Source organism: Drosophila yakuba, chromosome 3L (genome assembly GCF_016746365.2).
Source record: "Drosophila yakuba strain Tai18E2 chromosome 3L, Prin_Dyak_Tai18E2_2.1, whole genome shotgun sequence".
Classification (NCBI taxonomy): domain Eukaryota; kingdom Metazoa; phylum Arthropoda; class Insecta; order Diptera; family Drosophilidae; genus Drosophila; species Drosophila yakuba.
The window spans coordinates 113,054-128,024 of NC_052529.2; the positions used below are offsets into that span (position 1 = coordinate 113,054).

The following is a 14,971-nucleotide window of genomic DNA, read 5'->3' on the forward strand; positions in this document are numbered from 1 at the left end:
ACATAACATGAAGAATTTAACAAGTAATGTCATTGTATTTCTTGGTGCACCGATAATGACTGAAGGTCATGTTGACGAGGACTGCCTCGGTAGGAACAAAGTTGGGTTTATTTATTGAAGAAATAACCAAGCAATAGAAACATGGAATGAATATCATCTTTTTTAAGATTATCATATAAAAGCATACTGCGAAACATTCATTGCAGATACAAAACTATATATTTAAGATAACCAAAAAAAGAATATATTTATGAATAAATGAAGTTAAAAAAATTGCCAATTCGAATTGGTGACAAAATTAAGTCTAATAACAGAAAAATATTTAATTAAGTCAAAAAGCCCTCAAGACTTAAACAAAAAAAATTTGAACAGTTAGTAATAACAAGCAATAATTGATTGTACCTGTAAAGCAAACTATTATTGTCTTTATGCTTATAAGCAAACTAACCTAAGTGCGTCGTTGAGTCATCAACAAATTATAAATAATTCAGCACACAATAAACTCAATTAGCAATACCTAGTTCAAGTAAATTCTGGTCTACTATATAGATTGCCAGTCTTTAACCGTTTTGTATTCTTTGGTTGAATTGCCGCTGCTGCCGAGCTGCTGTTTTTGTTATAAGCACCAAAAAAACCACTTAGCTTTAAAATGATTTGGTGGGGTTTAAAAATAAACATCAAAGTGAGAAGCGGCGACGGAAGCACGAGTAAACAGAGTATCGGGTAAGGGGACCAAGGGGGATTGACTAAAAATAAATATTGAAATGGCTATTTTAAAACCAAAAAGCACCGTATCCGTTCTTCAATTGCTCGAGCGCAAATTGAAGTTTCTAAATGCGGATCGGGTCATATTGGTCCGCGCACTCGTACTGTTAATTGGCACCGCTCGAGCGAATCACTTTGCGAGTCTACCCAAATTGGTTTGAATTACCTCTTTAGACAACCGCGTCTGAGACCAATATGTTGAAAAGGGTTCGCACTTACAGCTTATTAAATAATACCATTGTTACATTCAATATACGCGACATGAAATTTTGTTAAGCTTTCCATTACACTAATATTACATACCCTCTCATACTCTAGTATACCCTTTTACTCTTCGAGTAACGTATAATAAATCAGGTCGGGCCAGGGCTCTCTTATTTTCTCCAACACTGTCTCACTGCGCCGAAATCGTTATTGGCAGTTATATCAGCACATCGGCGCCTTACATCTGGCCACTCTTAAGTTCACCGCCGAAGGAAGGGGTACTGGTAAGTGGGTGGGCAGGTGAAGGAATTTTTATCTTCAAGGGTTGTGGCCAGACAGGTAAGTTCACACAACGTGGCCCGTGTCAAGGACAGTTTTCTTATGCAGGGCAAAGCTCTGTTGCCATGTATAAATGGAACACAATTTATACAAGTGTTGGGAAACTTATGTTACCTTTAGGTACATCAAAAAAATTGATCTAGTGCAATAGACATTACCCGAGCTTGCATAGCTCGTAACAATAATTTTTTGTAATACATAAGAACCTTGTTATTGTAATTGTTATAAAAACCCTGCCTTCCTCATCCGCAAACATGCACGGATTTTCTTGTGACACATTAGTCAAACCCATTACCCACAGCATGTGCAAACAAAACCAACCAAACCCCCTCTTTTACTTTCTGTATTTCATCATTTTTAAATTGTTGTTGCTGAGGTCGGTGCCTGTCATATTTTACTTATTTATTGATCACTTGATTTATGTGGAAATGCTTTTGATATTTTTAACATTCGCTCATGAGTTTTCTATTTCTGTTTTTGCCTCCAGGCGCATACACACACCTGCGATACAATCGGTAGATTTTAAGGAGTATTTCATTAAGGGGCATTAAATGGAATTTAAGCTGCCAAAGCGATTCGTATTTGATTTGATTTCGAATTTACTTGAAGTGAGCCGATTTGCAGAGTGTGTGTGACCATTACGTGGCGACGAACCGCGATTTCAAATCAATTATGACACTGAGCTCCAAAAAAATCTGGCGCCGACAACTGTGCGGAGTGTGCGATAAACAAAATTTGACATTCTTTTAGAACCAGCCGTAATTAATTACAAGCTCTGTAGTGTCGGGCCCCTTTTTCTCGGAGTTATTTCCCAATGCACAAGTGTTAGCGGCGAGAACAAAAAGCAAAGTAAGCTAAGGAAATGTCAAACTGAAGGACCGTCTTTAGCGTCTACCGCCAGATCCTCCAACACGTGCACTGGCTCCCATCTCGGCGCCCACTCCAATGCCGGCGTCCATCCCAGCTCCAGGCCCGTCCTCAACGGCTTTGGGCGGTCCGCCGCCGTGGGCTCCAAGTTGTCCGCCCGCCCCCGCTGCTGCGCCCAGGCCCCCTTGGGCGGCACCTATAGCCTCGGGTGGACCTGGGACTTGGGACTGAGCCTCTGCGATGCTCTAATAGAAAGGAGCGTGGTTAATAGACAATAAATCACTGGGTATTTTAATAACTCCGAACAGGATCAGCTTAAGACAAAAAGTTAAGGCCTCACGATTTTTAATAGTTAGTTATACTTTTCTCGGAAAATTTAGTCGCATACTTGAGAACTTACCCAAAGCATCGCACAAGTAATCCACGAAAACATTGCTAGTTTCATTTTTAGTAGAGTTCCTTTCGAGTGCAGGTTTTAATAAACAATAGGTGGGTTTTGGCCAGCCCTTTTTCATTTTATACTATCATAACGCCCACCAAAACTCGCGGAAACGCCAACTTAGTATTATCCAAACACATATCTTGAGCAGCCTTGTCCCGATAGCATCTATCGTAACGCGACTTGGTTGTAAGCCATCAATTATATATTATTATTTAATTGTATTGTTGACAATCGCTTAATTGCTCCCGTGCCCAGTACATGCGTCTGACGTGAGTCTATTAATAAATAACTAAATAATTAACCAACCAGTTCAGTCGTCAACTAAATAGTGATATGATGACATTGCGACCAATACAGTTGTTATTGCGGGAAAATGATTGAGTAATAGCGCGCAGTAAAAGGCCAATATTAAACAAAACCTACAACTTGGGGAACAGCAAAATAATACCTCACATTCAAAGGAAATAATGTCAATAATATTTTATTTAAATGAGTTTAACTTAATGATATAAATTACTTATAGAACTTAAAGTATATTTTTTTATGAAATTGGATATATGTATATGTATGTATATGTATATTTCATGACGTAAAGCTTGAAACTGAAATAATTGATCTATTGTTACTTTTTTTACAGACACGCCGTTTACACATTCTCAATAAATTGTCATCTTCCATTACTTATAACACCACAGATAATAAAATAAGAAAATAAAAGGAAACATTTTTTAATGGTAGTATTACTTTACACGCACGAGTTCCGTGTACTGTGTACGAGACCCATGTAAAAAAATATAGCACCTAAACCATATTTAGAATGTTACACATAGACACATAATCGAATATATATGAACATCGTTTATCATTGTTATATGCTGAACTGTGGGTGGTCGCAGTAATAGACCATATTTTTGATTATCACGTAGACCATAAAGCGGGATATGCTGGTTGTGGTATAATAAAAATCAAAATGAAATGTTAATCAAATGCAAAAATAGCGTTTGCGAATGGTTTTTTATACACATTGTTGTGGTTTATACATGTGCGTTTTGTTTCATTATCCATATGTCTATGTATTTTCATGGGGATAACCGTTTTATGCTGTAATAAGCTTATTTATGTTTTTGCTTACTCGATTTGGATGTGGCGAAAACAATTTAGTTAAGAATTCCGCATTTGGAAATCAACAGCATTAAATAGTTTTTAAATATTTTTATATAGTTTTTCTTATTGTATTGAATATGAAATGGGTTGTTGGTTTTTTTTTTATGTTTTCTCATATTTTTAAATTATTGAAATTCGAATGGCTTATTTCCCCAAGGCCGACCCATATCGCATAACAGCCTATGGTGCCACCCCGCATTATAGTATTATATCAGGCGCATCATGCTGATATTGCGGTTTATTCTTGAGAAATTTTTGACGCGTACGTGTGACATATTTTCTGGAGGCGCCGCCGATAAGGCGCTTAACACGACTGTAATAATAACATGAAAGACAAACAAAAACACACAGGGAACCAAAACAAAGGCAACAACAGCAGACTCTCCAAGACAACAATCCCACAAATACATACAAATATGTAGATTATACAAATGACAGTTGTCGTAGGTAATATGTTTATATATGCACATACATACATACATATGTACATAAGAGTTGCTTCGCAGCCGCCACTTTGGCGTTCAACTCGACTCGTCAATTCAATCTTCAATGTAAAGAATTACAACGATCTCGAATAAAACGCGATTTCTGACTTATAACGACACAGGCTAAACCTTTCTGAATCATTATAAATTTGGGAATTCAGTTACATAGTAATATAATCCTTTCTTAGCTAGATAGATACTTATTATACCATATTTTGTTTAGTTTTCTATGAAGTTTCAAAGAAACAAAATCCGTGGCTTTATCAACAACCAACTATTGCTTGATTTATTCGTTGGTTGTTAGTCCTCAATCAAGTCCGGCTAACGGTCTATTGTACATGTATCCCACGCTCGCCTAAACGGATAATTAAGTTTCTGGTGGGCGCATTAATTCGCTCTCCGACAAGCAGGATGGGAAAGGAGAGGGGGTAATGTGCAGTTTGTGTTTATAAAGCGTAAAATGAAATTATCATCGCACATATTCAATTATCCTGTAATAAAGTGCGCCTGAGAGGGCGGGTCATCGAACTCGGTTTACCCGAGGATACTTAACAGCTGTCTGGGGTCAGTTTGATGTCGCAGGTCTCTATCCCTTCGTTATTTGACGAATAGATTGAACTCAACTGCAACAAAACGTTTCTTAGAATGCTGTAGCACGACTATACGCAATTATAAGGAATACTATTTAAAATAAAAAAATTAATTAGGTAAAATGACTTTCATCCCTTCATACAAAATAGATTAATGTGTATTTTTACAGCATTTATTTATTATGAGATTACTCTTTTGAACGCAACTCTATGATCGCTTGTTTAACTCTTTTGAGTACCCTCACACTAAGCAATGAACTGGCGAAATGCGACAACGAAATGTTTACATATATAAATAAAACTTACATATTTCGATGAATATCCGTATGCAACGATTGACCTGTTAGAAAACTGGAAGCTCCATCATCCATACTGAATGTTAACGAAACTGTAAGATCGCTTAATAGCTCTCTAATTTACACACACACAATGATAGAATAGTGGTATTGGTGATATGCAATGAACTGACGATATAATATAAATATAACTAACATATTTCGATGAATATCCGTGTGCACCGACTTTCCCCTTCTATACAAAGTGTATACAAACACTTTTCACAACTTTTCCGTTATTTCTCTGACCTAATTACCACGAAAAACAACCATTTTCTTCAGCGACGAAAGAAAGGTGCACAGATAGCTTAACATGGCCGACCCGATACTCGATACTCGATGCTTTTTTTCCTCTCTTGCAAAAAGTTGACCGTGTTAGAAAGCTGGATGCTACATTATGGAGGTACATACGGATGTGTGTATGTTTACGTTTTGCCAAATTAGGCAAAAAAGTCTCTTTAACCCTTCTATACGAAATATATTATTATTACAACAAGCGGGTTCTTTAACAGCTTTTTAATTTTTTTCTTATTTATTATGAAATTATACTTTTAAAAATAACTGTAAGATCGCTTTATTAACTATCTGATTTACACACACACAATGATAGAATAGTGGTATTGGAGAGAGGCAATGAACTGACGAAATGGGACAACGAAAAGTTTACAAATATAAATAAAACTTACATATTTCGATGAATATCCGTGTGCACCGACTTTCCCCTACTTTTGTATACACTTTTCACAACTTTTCCGTTATTTCTCTGACCTAATTACCACGAAAAACAACCATTTTCTTCATCGACGAAAGAAAGGTGCACAGATAGCTTAACATGGCCGACCCGATACTCGATACTCGATGCTTTTTTTCCTCTCTTGCAAAAAGTTGACCGTGTTAGAAAGCTGGATGCTACATTATGGAGGTACATACGGATGTGTGTATGTTTACGTTTTGCCAAATTAGGCAAAAAAGTCTCTTTAACCCTTCTATACGAAATATATTATTATTACAACAAGCGTGTTATTTAACAGCTTTTTACTTTTTTTCTTATTTATTATGAAATTATACTTTTAAAAATAACTGTAAGATCGCTTTATTAACTATCTGATTTACACACACACAATGATAGAATAGTGGTATTGGAGAGAGGCAATGAACTGACGAAATGCGACAACGAAAAGTTTACAAATATAAATAAAACTTACATATTTCGATGAATATCCGTATGCAACGATTGACCTGTTAGAAAACTGGATGCTCCATCATCCATGCTGGATGTTAACAACACTGTAAGATCGCTTAATAACTCTCTAATTTACACACACACAATGATAGAATAGTGGTATTGGTGATATGCAATGAACTGACGATATAATATAAATATAACTAACATATTTCGATGAATATCCGTGTGCACCGACTTTCCCCTACTTTTGTATACACTTTTCACAACTTTTCCGTTATTTCTTTGACCTAATTACCACGAAAAACAACCGTTTTCTTCAGCGACGAAAGGAAGATGCACAGACGATTTAACATAGCCGACGTTTATTTATCGATACTAGAATAGTGGTATTGGTGAGATGCAATGAACTGACGATATAATATAAATATAACTAACATATTTCGATCAATATTCGTGTGCACCGACTTTCCCCTACTTTTGTATACACTTTTCACAACTTTTCCGTTATTTCTTTGACCTAATTACCACGGAAAACAACCGTTTTCTTCAGCGACGAAAGGAAGATGCACAGACGATTTAACATAGCCGACGTTTATTTATCGATACTCGATGATTTTTCGATGCTTCTCTCTTTTTCCAAAAGGTTGTTGACCCATCAGAAGGCTGGATGCTACATCATCCATGTAGGAGGTACATGTTCTGCGAAACTACGCAAAATTCGACTGGATCGACAAAAGTTACATTAAAAGTATATAAATGTGATTTAAAATAAATGACAGGGTCCTATGCAGCTTCTGATCGTTCTTAATATGTTATATAATCATAATCCGTCAATTCAAAAATATAACTTCATTATATTTGCTTTACTCGACTTTTGATTTGTTTTCTTTACCGGCTGGTTTTATCAACGTTGCAAATTTACAAATTATACATACATACATTTCTACTTACATGTATACTACAAAACATTACTTATTACCTAAAGAAAAAATTGTAAAGAAATAATACTTGTTCAGTTATGTATTATGTATAAATGTACCTGTCGGCTTTGGCTTTAGCGGCTATATAAATACATACATATGTAAGTGGGGAACATAACGATGCATTACAGACGGCAAGTTCAGTCGGTCACTGCTCGACACCGCAATCCCTTCTCCTATCACCACCCTACCCCGGTCACTCCCCCAATACGTCTGCCCTGTCTAGACGCTTTTAATTTGCGTAATCAAAACACAAAGAGCCACGGCGACTGTCAATAAGAACAGAGCTAAAGCCAAAACAGAAACAAACAAATACGCCCTAACACGTTGGTGAATTACAAAAAATTTCGGCAGCCGATCAACAATATATTTTGTATAAATAATGAATAAAAACCTGAAAGTACAAAAACACATTTACAAATTAAATTGTTTAATAAATGCCAAGAAAACGGAGAAAAACTGGCGATAAGGAGAATCTAAACCATGGCGACCACTTTTCATCTTGTTCGCATCTCGAATAATTTTCCAGCCCAATGTCGATCAGTACTAAAATAGAAATACCGTCGGTTCAAACCCATTTTATAACTTGTTTTTAAAATGAAAAACCCCAGGCCAAAGGCTACACTGTAAATGTGGATCGGATATTGAAAAAAAACTGCATTTCAGTGAAAAGAATTAGTCGAAAAGGTGGACATTATTAATACATGGTCTTCAATTCTGGCAACTGAACTCAACCAGCAGTGTTGACCACAACCCAACAAATTGGTAAACCTTTCCTGGGCCATTCTGATTTTTATACATTTTTATATAATCAAAAACTTTATAGACTTACTCAACTATTATCTAATTTCAGTTTTAAAAGCGTATTAGTTGCCTATATAGCGCAACATTGTGCTTTACCAGTATAGGAAACAATAAACAAATAGAATGCAGTTGCCTAATTAATATAATTGTTGTTGTTCGGAATTTCTGTTTTGCAGGGCGCTATTTTTACCCATATCGCAATATTGTTCTCGGAACTGGCTGACGTCAAATAATTCGTCATCGGTACAAGTCGCAAGCCTACGACGCGGTGATATCGCTATGGGTCAATAGATTTTAGTCGGGGCTCTAGTTCTCATTAGACGCAGAGAAGCATCACAGATATGTGTTTATTATTGCCCGATTTGTTTTCGTTTCGTCTTTTGCCAGTGGATATCGCTTTAGTTGTCTCTACATATACATATATGCGGTCATAGTTGGATCTTGCACCTTGGCACGAATCGCAGTCAACAATATAGTTAACTTCATTAACAAGTGCACTGCGAATTGCTCTTTCCTCTTTTGGGGTTTGTTTTTGCGGTCTTTGTAGCCGGAATATGCCGGACTTCATCGCAATTTATCTTAACGGCTGGCGATTTGCATGCGAATGGATAATGAGCACGAAGGTCGAACTGGTATCTGGTATCTGTCAAATACATTTGCCTTGAAAGTAAAGAGATTTTTAATCAAAAGTCGACGTCCTCTTACGCATATATCAAAAATGTTTTTTTTTCGTAATTTATGAGCTTCTCTCCGAAGCAGCACCGATTTTTTGTATGTGAAAGCGCAGGTAATATACACGATGAATATATTTAACAGTAAATAAATACCTATTTGCCGCTATTAATATGCTTTTAATTAGCCTAGAATTGATTTATGTTGAACCATTGTCAAGTTGCACATTCCAGTATTATTTTTAAACGCAATTCTGTAGAACGTTTTTAAAATAAATTCTCGCGCCTTTTGAGAGTTGAATATCTGATGATGAAACCGGAGTAGAAATGTGTTTATACGTATACGCTTAATCGAATGTATTAATATTCAGAAACCTGCGAATCGCTCGGTATCGGGTTGCACTTGACAGCCAGATGAATGTGTTGTTGCCAGACGAAACAGATTTACGAAAGGTGATGGAGTTTAAACTTTTGCTTACTGTGTTGCTGCATTGCACTAAATGCTTTTTAAATATAGAAATTTATGACTAATTTTATATTTATATTAATACCTCTGATAAAGAGTAAAGATGCCCTAGATGCGTGCAGAAAGCGTATGCGTTGTCGTACAGCTAGAAGTGTTCTCGACCCGTGAGTCAAACACTGGGAATGGCGTTACGATGGGTTGGGCTGGCAATCAATAGCCCCAACTGTTAATTGCAAAATCAAATTGAGCTGCCACAATGTTGCCGTCAGAGAAGATTACCTCATCATCGAAAAGCCGAAACGTGTTGGTGGCGAAATCACCAGCGTCTCCCAAAATGGCAATGAACGAATGTTTCCTGGAAGAAGGAAGGGGCCACACAACGCGAGTCTGACTCTCCCCCGGCTAATAACACGCAAACGCATTTTAATTTTCATAAAAATAATCATAACATGTGCCGCGCACATAGGTCTTGCTCGCACTTCCCCCGGCACTAGATAAAAGAACTGGCTGCGAAACAATTGAACCATAGCAACGAAATGTTCGATTGTGATAAATGAATTCCGCGAATCTGTCGAGGCCAACAACTACAAAATTCGCAACTTTAAGTGTAAAAATAGCTCTACCAGGTTTAAACATTATTTCGATAGCAAACAAAACAAACCAAATAATAACGACTAAGGATCCAATCGGAGCTCAACAAACAAATCGATCTCAATAACCCCATTTTTTTCAAATATTCGTTTCGAAAACAAAAGCAAATTGATAATGATAATTTTCGCAGTCGGTGAAGTCTTTTTAATAAATTAAATAATAAGTATAAATTACGATTAACTGGCCGGCTTAGAGATATTGCAATGCACCCAAACCAACCTGGAAAGCCTGCAAAAATATATGAATAAGTTTAATACTATTCGATTAACTGTAAAAAGTATTAAAACATAGTCGTTCACTAATGTGTATAATTAAAAAAGCGAAGGCACTTCTTACAGTACATAAAATATTCCTAACCTTACTCGAGCGTCAAGCGCTATAAGACATATGTACATATATATACCTCTTTCTAAATCCAATGAAGGTATTAGTAAACTTATGCATTCCGAAACCGGCTGGACTTATCACATCCGTTTTCATACCGATATGTGCATGGTAGAAATGTAAACAACAATTTTTACCCAGAACTCAAAACATAACCGCAATGTATTTGTTGGGCAGTCCGATATTTGAGTATTTACACCGATCGTTGGTAAGCACGGAGTGTAAATTTCCCTCATGGGGAAAAACCGCATAACTGGATGTCAAGTGGATGTATCACTCAGCTTGATTTATCATTGGACCCACTAATTTTTATAAGCTTCCTTACTAAGATCCTAAGTGATTGAGCCGTACCGAAAAGTTACATACATATAATATATGTATGTATGTTCATGTACATGTTCGGAGGTCGCGATCGACTCGAGGGCCTTGTGCTGATGAAATTCGCCCTATTTCAAAGCTCATTTCCCATACGCCCCGTTGCCTTAATTGAGTCGCTGCGATTCGTATTAAAATGTTAATCTAGCATGGCCAAAAGTCAGCAAGATATTAACAGCGAGCTGACTACAGTCAGTGAGGTAATTATGCCTGCATTGACCTCTGAACATGACATTCCTCGTTCTCCTCCCCTGCGCGCCCATCTAAAGTGCACTTAGCCAAATGCAAATGGAAAAAAAATCGTAAAGTCCAGACAAATAATTAAATGTCAGTCGCAGCAGAGTTGGCGACCAAATGAGCCGTAAGCGAAAATTAATAAAAACAGAGCTAAAATAAAAAATAGAATAAAAACAGTGGGGCAAAGTTATTGCTTGCAACTCTCTCAGGTTTGGTCAATAAAACAAAAAATAAAATAAATGTGTGTGAGTGCCTCTACGCGAGTCAGGGTATATACATATGTACATACATACATATGTATATTTGAAACACATTGCCATAATTAATGCAGTGCACTTTCCGGGAACGAACATAGCCTTGGTCGTTGCTTATTCACGTAGCAAAAATAAATTGGTAATAAAACATGAAAAATAGAGTCGTTTAAAGACTTTGAATGGCTTAAATGAATGCAATATAAATAAATAAAATAAAATTCGGAAGGCAAGACTCACATATTAGTTATGAGTTATATTTTATTGTAAACTGCAAGAAACCTTGCCAATTTCAACCAATTTGTTAAAAGATTTTTTTAAGTTCTTTTTGAGGAAAGTTAGCTTTTATTCGTATTTATTTACGGATGGCTTGTTACGGCTCTGTGGGATTCGCCCTCCAGCATGTCTTCTGGGTGTTCCCTCTTTTTTGTCCTTCCAATAAATTGTAAGTAATAAAGTGAAAAAAGGTTTGGTGCGGCCCGAAACCATTTCGTGTTCGGCCCTTCGCTTCCTTGGAATCGAAGCCAAGCAATGTCTGCTTCTCTCTGCGACTCTGGCAGCATTCGCAGGACGGAGATTCCCCGTTTGACACTCGACATTTGGTGTCTTGAACCCGACTTATCGACGTATACATGAAGTGACAGCTTTTATGGCGTGTTAACAAGGACATGATTTTCTTGTTGCAACAGACGCGCCACAATCCAGACGAAGGAGCTTCAAGAACCGGTTCAGAAAGGCGGAAAATGAACGACTAATGTAATACCTTGGATAATTGGATAATAATAATATTTTGTTCTAACAGTAAATGACAACATTAAGTATCATGTGTATATAAATCACAATTTTTATAAGTATTTCAAAGTAATTGTTTGGGTTGCATATCGTCAATATTCTATTAAGAACTCACGATTCGTTCCTAAAGTTTCGTAGAAGATCATCACCAAAGGTTGCTTATATTTTCAGATGGTATCTTTGGTTCCAATGTTATTGCGCTTAGCACCAGATTTCCTTTGTGGATTCCCCGAGAACAACCGTTAAGCAACGGACCCCATAAAATTTTCTATGGACGAAAAATTTAAATCATGTAAGACACAGTCAAGTCCTGGCACATCCTTGCTGATTATCTGTCGGATGAAACATGCGCTGGAGACTTCAAAAGGTTCAAAGGGGAAATTAAGTTGACCATGTCGGAGCTCCAGCATGTTCAAATCCAAGACAGTTTGCATTTTGCTGAATGTATTTAATGCATTTACAGCATCCATAGTTTAAATAGTTTATTTGAGGCCATATCTATAAGGAATCTGATTTGTTATAATTGACAAACCCTCAATGGCCCTAACTATTTAAGGAAATTTAAGAAATCCGCAAACTCAGCCCTATCCCGGGCTAACAAAATTATACAACCCTTCTTGATTCTTTAACTCCGCCGCCTTCCCAGGCCCACTTACCCGCCTATTTGTCCTGGCTGCGCGGCGCCTTTTAGCTCAGCCCCACTCCGTACCGAATTAAAGAACAACTGAATTCTCATTGATTTTTTGTCATGGTTAAAACTCTTTTCCGAGTCGTGGCTCATGAAGAGGCTATCCCTCATTTTCCGTTGGGCAAGAAGAAATGGCTTGCCATTGATCTTTTTAGCAGGATTCGATTCGGACTAGGATTCCCGCAACACTAAACAAATGCAAAAAAAATTTAAATGAAATATGTTAAAATCAGGGGTGGCGACAGGCGACTCGAATGGGGGCTGTATGGGACGACATACAATTCTATGTGGCCATGGCATATGGCACGCCAATCGCAGTCGTAGTCCCCCAACTTTCTGGCATCAGGCTAAAATTCCGCTCAAGAATTTGTTGTTAAAAATGTATTATAAAATCGAAACAATTTGCAATAATGTATCTTATGTCAATGTACGCATAGACTTAGACGTGGACCCGAGTCCGAATTCGTATCCGGGTCCCCAGGACACGGGTTACTGGTTACTCTGGGGAATTATATTGCCATAAGCCCGTAGCTGAGTGTTTTGCCCTGCGTCTTGTGTTATTTTATTGCACGCAATGTCAGCATCATGACTGCAATTCAATTTCCTTCTCTCGACGCCGGCTGACAGGGGTACAAGGGAAAATGACTAGAGGGCTGCTGTGGCATTCTCTGTTTGCCAAAATCATTGGCAGCGGGCGGGCAGTTGGAAGTGGTCCATACGGCGGATTTGTGACAGCATTACCAATATTTAAAACTCAATGCCAACCAGGCAACCGAATAACGGATCTCTGTGGAAATTAAGCGTAATTTAATTATACAAAGAATTTAATGTTATTACGTTCAAAAATCGTTAATATACACGGAAGTCCGTCACAATTTGTCCGTCACTCTTGTTCAGAAGGAATTTTTTTCCGTGGGCGTATAGCCATTGGCAATAAATAAATACGAAGTGGCTCAGACATGTGTTATTTTCACCTTTCACCTTTCAATGATTTCCGAATTATTAATTCCAAGTTATTTGGCAGTGTTAGGGATCATTTAAAATTTCTTCAGCAATTTGGCTATACATATATAAGGCAATGATTTGTTATGGAAAATTTCAAATAAACTCCAGATATTTTCGTAGTATTTTGTATATCTTTGTATCATCAATATCTATTACAGAGGCCAACACCTTTCGGGTGGTGGAATATCTTGGCAGATAGAAGCCCAACCTATGCCTAAAGCAATAAATTAAGGCACTTTGTCAAAGGTTATTATAGATGTATCCCACTATTGGACTGTTAGCCTGGCCTTTTTTCGCTACTATAGCTTCCTAATCATCACCATCATCCTTGTCGTCATCGGCACACTTTTTAACCGTAATTGTAGCAATTTAGACGTCTTTCCTTTCTTTCCCTTCTTCCATCTCATTTAGTCCTATTGTCATCTTCAATGGAGTGCTAGAAGTGGGAGTTTCTGAAGGAATGCAAGACTCTTGCTTTCAGACTTATACGCATCCAAGTTTAATGAGATTGTTAGCGGCATAAAATATATGTATATTTTATACCCAGGAAAGAGGGGAGCCCCCTTTTTTTTTGGAGATAGAGCAAAAGAAAGATTTCGCACGCGAGTGTCGCATATCAAGGGAAAATTTAAGTTAGACTTTAAGCACTTGACAATTGACAAGTGATTTACAGGTTTTGTCTTCTGTACCATTTTACTCTTCCTCATTTTCTAAAGTCCAAGTCAACATCCAATTTCGTTTCCATGTCCCCGCTATCCGCCTAATCACGTATAATGTGAATTCCGCCGGCAAATGAGTACATTTGACCTAATGAAACTGAAAGCTCAGACAAATAAAATTCGATCTCCGCCTACCCGCCCAACAGGAAAATTGTTTCACTGGGTTAAGCTATGGGCCCCCAGCCAGACCCTCTTATTTGTAAAATCAATTAAATACGAAACTCGACAACAGCGGAACACGGAAAAGTGATTTATGCCCCACTACCAGTTGCCTTTCCTCCCACCCTTCGGCATTTCAATTAACGCTTAATTGTCGAAACTGAACTTTTGATTTGGGCAATCGCAAAAGCTGCACTTAAGAAAAATAAATGAGCTCTGAACATGTCCACGAATTCTTAAAAGAAAGCTGCTTCTGATCGTTGGTTATTTAAGAAATACCATTGGCAGTCAAACCAAATTATTTTTTAATAAACCTAATCTGAAATGTTTATAAATATTATACATTTAGATGAAAATAGAAAAGAAAAGGTGCAAATGGCAAAGGCACAATAGAAACACAGAGCCAGAGAAA

General features: G+C 37.3%; 1 protein-coding gene and 1 long non-coding RNA gene across 3 annotated transcripts; one reads left to right on the forward strand and one right to left on the reverse strand.

Moving 5' to 3' along the window:
- Nucleotides 1-1,670: 1,670 nt before the first annotated feature.
- LOC6532178 (glycine-rich cell wall structural protein) lies at nt 1,671-3,803 on the reverse strand. Its single transcript, XM_002092916.4, has 2 exons — nt 2,576-3,803; nt 1,671-2,420 (listed from the first exon to the last, which is right to left on the reverse strand). The coding sequence occupies exons 1-2, from the start codon at nt 2,618-2,620 to the stop codon at nt 2,193-2,195; spliced, it is 273 nt and encodes a 90-aa protein (XP_002092952.1). The 5' UTR covers nt 2,621-3,803; the 3' UTR covers nt 1,671-2,192.
- Nucleotides 3,804-5,002: 1,199 nt separating this feature from the next.
- Nucleotides 5,003-7,248, forward strand: LOC120321489. 2 transcript variants are annotated; one of them, XR_005561119.1, is made up of 2 exons: nt 5,003-6,480; nt 7,021-7,248. It is a non-coding gene; the product is annotated as an uncharacterized LOC120321489 (long non-coding RNA). The 2 variants fall into 2 exon arrangements; XR_005561120.1 differs by having other exon boundaries at nt 5,003-5,246.
- Nucleotides 7,249-14,971: the final 7,723 nt, after the last annotated feature.